Source organism: Brassica oleracea, chromosome C8 (genome assembly GCF_000695525.1).
Source record: "Brassica oleracea var. oleracea cultivar TO1000 chromosome C8, BOL, whole genome shotgun sequence".
Lineage (NCBI taxonomy): Eukaryota > Viridiplantae > Streptophyta > Magnoliopsida > Brassicales > Brassicaceae > Brassica > Brassica oleracea.
The window spans coordinates 15,991,791-16,002,035 of NC_027755.1; the positions used below are offsets into that span (position 1 = coordinate 15,991,791).

Below are 10,245 nucleotides of genomic sequence, written 5' to 3' on the forward strand. Positions count from 1 at the left end.
TAGTAAAACATTGAAGAAACATAGGCAAAGAGAAGTATGAGTTTGGTTTGGTCTCTGTCTTAGTGTCTATCTATAAATAATTTGGTTTGGTCGCGGTTAAGTCAAATATGAAATAACTCTGGTCCTCTCTGTTTACTATTTGTTTCTTTTGCTTTTTCTACGTAGCCGATTTATTGATTTATTTATAGACAATTCTATCACACAGTCATTTTTAAGTTTTTATCGCAAAAATAGAATTAAAAAAATGATTAAAATAGTCCAATTTTATTTTGAAATTTTTAATTTTTATTTTTTAAAATTTAAAACTCTACCTTTTAACTCTCGATTAGTTAACTATAAGGTAAAAATACATTTTTACCTATTAATAAAATTTATTTTGGCAATTTTTTTCATTAAGACTATTTTTTTGACAAAAATTTAAAAATAGCTATCCTGGAAAATTTCTCTCTTTTTCATTTTCTTGTTAATAAAAGAACTCTGTAATCTTCATAAAGCAGAATCTTACATTTTCTGTCCATCTACTTGTGTTACCATAGATAGAAAAGTTTCAGTCTGTTACTTAACTCTTTACTTTTTCTCGTTTTCACATTTCTTTGTCCTCTCTTTGTGTTCATACACATCTACTCTTCCACTGATTGGGTGACTCATTTCTTCCAAAACCCATTTTAGGGTTCCCTCATATAAAGTAATCTCATCTGGCTTTTCTTGTCTCTCTCCTTGAGTTTTCTTACAAAGTGTCTTGCTTTGCTTTATATTTGTATATAAGAGGTTTACGCAATAAAAATACAAAATCAAGAAGAAAAAGGAGAACATGAATTGTCTGTTCATGTTCAAGTCGAAGAAACCTAAATCAAGAAGAGATCTCAAGAAAGAAAACAAAGACAAAAGAGGAAGAGAACTATTACAAAAGTCAGCTCCAGATTTATCAACAACAAGAAAGAACCAAACGTCCTCTACTTCGTTAAGCCTCCCAACACCAAGATCTCTGCCGTCTCCAACAAGTATAAGAGAATTGTACACAGAAAGGCAGCAAAATCGAAACCTGAGGGTTTTCTCTTACAAGGAACTCAGTGAAGCCACGTGTGGGTTTGACAGAAAGTTTCAGATAGGGGAAGGTGGGTTTGGTAATGTTTATAAAGCCACCATTAACAATCCCACCGGTGGAGATTCTTATTCTGTTCCACATACCGTCGCCGTTAAGAGACTCAAAAAACAAAGTCAACAGGTATATAACTTACATTTATGCAGAAAGATAGAGTTCGATCTTTGATAGTATAGATCCTCTGTTTGTAATGAAAGGGGCACAAGCAATGGCTTGCTGAGGTTCAGTTATTAGGCGTTGTTAATCACCCAAACGTAGTGAAGCTCTTAGGATATTGCTCAGAGGACACAGAGAGGCTTTTGGTTTATGAGTTAATGTCTAATCTAAGCTTAGAGGATCATCTCTTCACTAGAAGAACCCCAACTTTGCCGTGGAAACAAAGGCTTGAGATCATGCTAGGTGCAGCTCAAGGATTGGCTTATTTGCATGAAATCCAGGTGATTTTGAATCCACAAAAAAAAAAAAAAAACTGGTTTTACATTAGACCTCTCTAATTTTTTTTAATTTAAAATTAGGTATTAATAAGATACATGTTTTTTTTTTGCCAAGGTAATATACAGAGACTTCAAATCATCAAACGTGCTTTTGGACGATGATTTTAATCCGAAATTATCAGATTTTGGTCTGGCAAGAGAAGGTCCCGAAGGAGACAATACTCATGTTACAACCGTAGTACGTAACATTTCTCATATCTAGCTTACAAATTCGATATATTATTAGTTGCTTCTTTCACAAGTAACAACTTCCTCTTCTTCATTTTTTCATGAATCTCTCAAAAGAGAGTTGGAACCGACGGCTATGCGGCTCCGGAGTACGTAGAAACCGGACATCTCAGGAAACACAGCGATGTATATAGCTTTGGGGTTGTTCTGTACGAGATCATCACTGGTCGTCGAACAATCGAGAGAATGAAACCTTCGGCTGAAAAGATTCTTCTAGACTGGGTCAAACTATATCCAGTTAATAGCAAAAGCTTTAGAGTGATCGTTGACTCGAAGCTACAAAGCAAGTATCCAGTTGCTTTGGTCAGCAGAGTGGCTAAACTGGCTGATCTTTGTCTGAAGAAGAACGATACAGAGAGGCCCACCATGGCTTTTGTCGTTGAAAGTCTTAGTAAGATCATTGAAGAATCAAATACCGGAGATATGAGAAGTTCTATTAGAGAATCTACCAGAGGGGTTATGAGAGCATAGATGATTATCTTTCTTTAGAGTAGTGGAGAATAATTATGGTTTCTTTGCCTTATTTTCAAAACAAAATGATGTGGTTAATGTGCATAAATATGAAGGGTGAGAGAAGTCCAAGTAGTACTGTAGTAATGCTAAGCCAACTATAAGTTATAACAAAAGAGTTTCGTTAACAAATTGCTTTTGGAGTAAACTAAGATGTATTTTTAAACCACGTACGTTCATACAATCAAACAAAGACTGACACAAGTGCAGGGTATGTAAAGTATAGAGGGTCAGCTGACCCCAATAAATTTTATATCAGCAACTATATTTTTTATCCACACTTTTAAAACTTAAAATCATTTTGATAAAAAAAAATTAGTTTAATAGAAATATAGTATGTGTTACCTTTTCAATAGTTACACCGATTTTTTGTTTTTTAGTTTTTATAAGAAAAACGTTTTGTTTTATTTTGGGCTAAAATTATTGTTTTTTTTATGGGATGAAATGTTAAATTTATTAACAATCAATGGAATGAATAGTTATGTACATGTGAGACAAAAATAACTAAAGCCTAAGTATGTGTGCTAAACCAGAGTTGCATCAATCCCCGCAGGCGTGGCTTCTCCAAGTATTTTACCGATGATATGCGATTCCTCACTGTTTTCCCAGTCAACTTCGCTAGCTGAGTTACTTGTCTAGGCTTCTTGAGATGTTTCCTGTCATTTCCCTTCCTCCAAATCATGTAGATTGTCGTCTGGAAGGTAATTCTCAAAAGAATATAAACAAACCGATCAAACCCATGAGTTGTTAGATGCACAAGAGTACTCTCCCAGTCCGGGTCAGGAGGGCGACCTAACAATGTACCAATCACCTCTATCCAAAGGGTATAGGTATATGGGCAAGCAAAGAAGAGATGATCCCTTGATTCATTTGGTTCCCCACAAAATAGACACCCTTGAACAAGTCCCCAAGTACGCATGCGATCGCCCGTTGACAACCTGTCCCTTATAGCGAGCCAGGTGATGAAAGCAAACCTTGGAACACCCAGCGGAAACCAAACCACCTTACTCCATGGTACTGCTGGACTGTGAAAACGGATTTGTTGCCATGTCTCAAAGGTAGGGAAGCTTTTACCAAAATCAGTATCATTCCTCCTCCATAGAACGACGTCCTAGCCCAATTGATCTTAATCTGTGGTTTTCGATTGCCTGAGTAAGGTCCTTCATATGTCTATCACGACATCTCCTGAACCTCCAGAGATCCTCATTCCTCACATCACAAACCAAGGCTGATCTCGCTACACCAAGCTTTTGGGTACCAATTTCTCCAACAACTTCTATCAATCTGCCCAACGGATGCCATAGATCAATCCAGAACCTCACATTCTGTCCACTGTGAACTTCCATTCTGATAAACTGCTTTGCAGTGGCCCTCAACTGCAGTAGTTTTCGCCAAACCCAGGATCCTAAACTAGTATCCTTAATATCCCAGAAAGACTCTTGCGCAGGAGGTAGGTTTTCACCCAATCCACCCAAAGAGAGCTATTACCATCAAACAAACGCTATATTAGCTTAAGAGAGAATACAGTGGACTTCGCAGTGTTTATGCATAGACCTGATACTGTAGCAAATTCGTTAAAGACTTCAATAGTACCTTTCAATGACGAAGGAGTTCCATCTGTGAATACCATAATATCATCAGCGAAGCTGAGATGTGTCAACTTAAGTGACGTACAAAGTGACGTAAAAAATTATTGAATTTTTTATAACCTATTAACGTAATATATAATTGGTACAACTAAATAAAAATATTATTAGTAGTTTAGAAAACAAATTCATTGCAAGAAGTTTACAAAAAACAAAAAAAAAAAAAAGAGAACGGATTCAATATGTTTTACTAGGATTTATTGATGGTAGAATAAGTAATCAATAGTTTCATATATATTCTAGTCGTGCTATAATTCGTTTTGGTTAAATCATAACCAGAATTCTTCGGTATACCTTTGTCTTGAATCTATACTATTCAAAGAGAAAGATTCTTAGAAAATCTACTTATGAAAGATTTTTGCATCTATTCATTTTTAGTTCTACCTATTAAATACAACCAAATACTATAACTAACCTTTATTATAGCATTTTTATTACTACTAGAGGGTTTTCCAGGCTACGCCCGGATTTTTTTCCTATAATATTACTAAATTGACCTTAACTTGCGTTTTACTATTTTGAGATGGTAATTTCGGGTGGAATTGTGTTGTAACTCTTTGTTGTTGATGTTTTTTGGATTCAACTGTTGTTATATTATTAGTCGTTTGATTCAGCATAATGTATTGCATATTTTGGGAGAAATTATTTTATTTATTTAATTAAATTTTAAATTATTTCAGATAACATGGTTAATTAAAGTAAATTTATATTTTTTGGTAGTTTTTATTTTAAGAAAGTGTAAGTAATTTTTTTGTTGTAGAATTAACCATAGAATTTTTGTTTTAGTGTGATGCAGTGATCAGTTTTTCTTTCCTAAACTAAAGTAAGTTTGAATAATATATTGTGTTGAGGCAGTAGCCAATGAGCAAGTTGATCTTGAAGAGAATGCCCCTACGAAAGCACGTGTGGGAAGTCCCACACTGGCGCCCAAACAACCACGATTAGTCTTGATATGTTTTTGTTTCGCATCTTTCAGCTACGCTTATGTCTTTTTACTTTTTTTTTTTTAAAAGCCCTACGGGTCGTCGTTGTTTTTATTTCTATTATTAATGCAAATCTTTTCCGCCTAAAGATAACCACAATGTGCTCTGTTTATATATGTCGTAATCATCATGCAGCCTTTATTGTAACGTTCGAACACGCCAACGCTTGCAAAGCTTATAAAACATACAGTAGTGTGAGTTTTAAATTACAACAAAATTAAGATTACGGCTGAATTACTTAGCATGTAATTTTGAAATCTTTCAAATTTATTAATGTACAATTACCCTAAATTTCATGGTCATAATAAATCGGTTTTTTGGTGACGTTGGAATGTCTAATTTACCAAACTGCCATCCAAGTTCAGGGGATGATATACCAAAGCATGAATTAGTAATAGTATTTTACCGTAAACATGTATTATATTAGTACATGACAGTTTAGTATAAACAAAATAAATTATTAGAATAAGCTCGGTTTAACAAATATTCCAGTATATTAGTTCATAGTCACAGACTTGTCACTGTTATCATGCGAAGACAGAACAGTAAGAATGTGGTTAACATTCTCAGAAACTAATGGGAGGCTTGCCCGTCAGCAACGAAAACTCATCCGGTCACAGAGAAGTTGCAAACCTCCAAACCAAGACATACAATACCACCAAACCTAACAGAGTAAAACTGAAACAGATTGAATTCAAATAAAAAACAACAGCCAAATTCGTGAAAGCTTCAAATCCAACAAAACTAAAATGTTCAAACATCAAACTTAAGGTAAAAAACATTAAGTAGAGACAACATAGATTATAAGAAAGATAGTTTAATGTTACAAAAACAAAATCTGAGATTAAAAAAAAAAAACAAAGCATAGAGTTTAGTAACCATAAAAACCAACACTTAACACATCCTAGCCACTTCTGGCTCGCTTGGGATATTCTGCCTCAACATTATCAGCAACCCTCTTCACACTCCCAAAGCATGTGGAAGGATCATCATCAGCAACTTCCTTCTGCAAAGTTTCATGTGCGTTTGGTACAGCCAATTTCCTTCTAGATTGGCTTTAACTTCTGGAACTTCTGGAGTGAGCACCTTTGTCACAGTCAAAGCTTGGGTCTTGCCAGTCACATTGTGATCTGACACCTTCACAACGAATTTGCGAGTCTATAAGAGCTTGAGGTACTGGAACCAAGTGATCATCTCCTACATTCTCATTGGCCTAACATACGGTAATCAATTGTCACTATATACCTCTAATTATCTTGGAAAATACAGTTTTAAATAACAAAGGCACACAGGTTTGTAATTACCTCGAAATACTTCTCAACCAACTCAGAAGCTTTCTTTCCAGATAACTCATGTCCAACACCACCAAGGAGCACAAAAGACGCTTGATCATCATTATCATACACGGAGATCTTGGCCAGGTACCTGTGTCATGAGCAAAGTAAGAATGGTGCATTGAAGTATGAGTTTAAGTAGATCTGAGTCACTTACTGTGCAACACCAACAATATTGGTTTCCCACATTTCTTACACATAAGGCTAGTAGGCCCTTTGGTTGCCTTAGTGTGGCACCCACCACAGCCTATGTAATACCATGATGAACCGTGCGCAACATCACCAATCGTTGCTATGCACTCAAACCAAGCAACCTGCAAAATGTTAAACGATTAAATAAGAAACTAAGACTACCATATTAAATGTTTAACCAATTGGTACTGAACAACCTTGGCATCTTCCTACTTCATATAGGAAAAGAGCTCGCCTATGGTCACTGTCTTAGTCTTAGTGACAATGTCTGCATCAACTCTGTTAGCAACAACTAGGTTCGTGTTCATCATGAAGCCAACGTACAAACATCAAAAACAATGATGGAATAACAACTAACAATTTTAAATAAAGGAAAGCTTACCAAGTGAGATAATCTCGGGTTGCTTGGACATCAGTGTCCAAAAACACACGTGATGGCGTCATAGAGGAGAGAGCTAGGGCAACTATAACAGATCCATTGTTATAATACAAATGCAAAGTTATAATGTAAAATGGGATGTAGATTTGTCATAACCGAGCCTATCGGTTACTCATAGCCAATAAGCTCTAATTTCTACCAAATGCAGTTCTATTACTCAAAGCTAACCTAACCAGATAAGATTCTCTGACCATCCTATGTACTTCTAAACAATAAGAAAAAGTTGCTAATACGGACCTCCAAGTCGTTTTGGGTTTAAGGTAGTGACTAAAATAACACGGCCAGTTCCTCCAGATGCTTTAAATTTCTCACTAAAGTCGGAGGCAGCCTTGTCCCATAGGTACAACTTCATCACCGGACCGCTATAACATACAAAAAAACGTGTGATAAGAGAGACAACACATGAATATGAAAATAATACAGATTAGCTTACTCATGTGTTTGAACATGAATCAGAACTCGGCGTGATGAAGCTATCTCGGCATCATCTAGCACGAGACTGTCACTGAGAACCTGCCCATTCACAAGCTTGATATGGCCAACATAATCTGCAAAATAAAAAAAAACAAATGCAATGCTTTATATATCATAAACCCAAACAATGTAACCTAAAAACGTAAGTATGGATCATAACACTATCCTATACAAAGAATGCTGAATAGATTTGATCGAATTAAAATGGTTGATCCAAGATTAGATTAACATTATCCTATAAAACAGTGAGAACTTACCATAAAGATTCCCTCTCAAATCGCAGGCAGCATCGTACTCCTCATATCCATGGAACCGGAAATGGTCCTCAGGAAAACATACCGAACTGTCCTCTAGATCAGAGAGGACAGAAGTCGATGAGAATGTGATGGTGAAACTTGGTTCCGCAACACGATACAAAGTCTTGTTGTTAGACCTGAAAAAACTGTTGAGTCTGTAAATGCCACCAGCTCTCATGTGCGGCAAATAAGTGTCTATCCTCCCAGCTGGGATGAAACCCTGAATGACAGTCTCCTGTTATCATAATTAAAGAAATTAAATCAGAAATGCTAGACAGGAGATCTTGAAAATGCATCAACAACAAAATTATAGTTATTGTAATATCAACAAAAGCAAACACTTGCTATAAATTCATTAAAGAACAAAATAATAGAACGATAAGTTTGAATCTAAAATGTTTATCAGCATCTTGTCTGAACAATTTCTAAACTAAATTGTAATCAAGAATTCGGTTTATACCTCTTGGTCGATGAGAAGCATCTCGAGACCGATAAGAACCTTTGTCACAACATTTCGAGCTTCCCAAAAATGGATCAACCGAAACCTCAGCTCGCCGTCATGAGGTCCGTATTTAACATCTTTGAAAGCCATCACTTCGGCGGAGACAATGGCTTTTCCCTTGACGCCAGAGGAGACAGCAGCTTTGCCTCTAACGCCTGAAGAGACACCAGTCTTCGTGCTGTGAATGATCGTACCTGCATAGGAATACGAACGTTGCCATCATCAAAAAGGAAACTAAACTCCGTACCACAATTTCATATGTTTTTCTATTTTCTGTAGTATTAAAACTATCTATTATAAAAAAAATATTTTATTCATCTCATTGTTTTAAACCTCAAAGCTTCAGACTCTCTATTTTTTTTATGGTAATCAAACGACCTCTATAATTTCATAAGGAAATGATAAGGGTTCTTACCATTGGGGTTTTTCGATTTAGGTACGCCGATAAAGACGCCGGAAGAGACAGCGGTCTTGCCGCTGAGTTTGGTGAGACCGGAGTTGACCGATGCTTCGCCTTTGGCTTGCTTCGAGTGGGGATCGCCGATTGAGTGGCTGGAAGAGACATAGGGTGGTCCGATGGGCTTGATCAGTCCGGGAGAGGAGTCAGCCTCAACGCCTTTTGGTTTCTCGGAGGTGGATTTTCTGTTGGAACTCATTGCAACGAAGCTTAATCGAAATAAGACTCGGATTAAGATTTGTATAAACAAAATCTGAAGGAGAAAAGGCGGATTAAGAGTTTTATAAACAAAATCAAAAGGAGAAAAGCAAAACGAATCCATAAATGAGAGTAAAGGGAGAACGAAGTGGAGGATGTATTGATTGTTTAGGGGTCAGATCGTGAAACGGATCAAAGATGAGGAAGAGCAAAGGGGATGAAGAATCGATCTGAAGAGGAAGAGTTAGGATTCGAAGAACGCGAAAGGGAGAGCTCGATTGTTCCCCGTTTAGCAATGGTCGGATGGGCTTGGGCCCAATCGTATCAAACACAATTTTTTTTTTAAACACGGTAAGTCCAACAAAGGTAACACACATGTGACATGGCCAAAACGTTATCTCTGATTGGCTGATTAAATTATCCTACGTGGACAGCCTGGTTGAGGCTGATAGTCAGCTTTTATTACTTACTTATATATATATATATATATATATATATATATATAGATGTTAACATATTAGACCTTAATTAAACTATCTAAAAATCACTGCTTATACCCTGCGTTAAAATATAATCTCTTCATATTTCGTATAGATCATATTATACAAATTTAAAAGATATATGAACACTACGACAAGAAAATACACACTTACAAACTATATATAACCATTATGGACCATATTAAAAAACGTAGCTTTCGTGATTGTTATAATATGAAACTATTATTAAATACATTATTCAATTATGTACTATTAGAAAGTAAATGAGAGGTTTAATCAATTTTTTTAGAAAAATCTGATGATTTTTATTGGGTCGACCAATGTCATATCACAGATTAATGGCAAATTTTATAGATTTATAGGATTTTTAATTAATAGGTTTTCATTAAATCCAAACGGTTTATATGCGGATCACTGAGTCTACCAGTTTGACTACATAACTGCTCGAATATAAAAACAATGTTTATATTTAAATCTGTCTATAAACTACATAGTGTATCCCACTAAAAGTAGTTAAATAATTTTTACCAAAAAAATATTTTCTTGGCACCATTTAAATATAAATACACTATTAGACTTCATCATTCATGGATAACTTTATAAAACTTCGGAAACAAATATTTAGGTACTTTGGTTTTTCGAGTAATTCAGTTTATAAATTATATTCTTAGAATATTTTTTAAAAATTTAAAATTAAATATAATTAATATTTGTAGGTATATAATTTTATTTTAAAAATTCATGTACTCATTCGTTTTTCGCTTCGATTATGGTTAAGCTTTTGTTTTTTGGAAAATTTGCCAAATATGACTCAAAACTTGATTTGAAATGCAAACTTATACCCAAACTTGAATCAAATGCAAAACTAACCTAAAAGCCTTGTGAAAATA

At 35.3% G+C, this 10,245-nt stretch overlaps 1 protein-coding gene across 1 annotated transcript; it reads left to right on the plus strand.

The window, feature by feature from the left end:
- The first annotated feature begins 609 nt into the window (after positions 1–609).
- On the plus strand, positions 610–2,445 carry LOC106310265 (probable receptor-like protein kinase At5g47070). Its single transcript, XM_013747503.1, has 4 exons — positions 610–1,225; positions 1,300–1,539; positions 1,652–1,774; positions 1,882–2,445. The coding sequence occupies exons 1-4, from the start codon at positions 812–814 to the stop codon at positions 2,293–2,295; spliced, it is 1,191 nt and encodes a 396-aa protein (XP_013602957.1). The 5' UTR covers positions 610–811; the 3' UTR covers positions 2,296–2,445.
- The last annotated feature ends 7,800 nt before the right edge of the window (positions 2,446–10,245 follow it).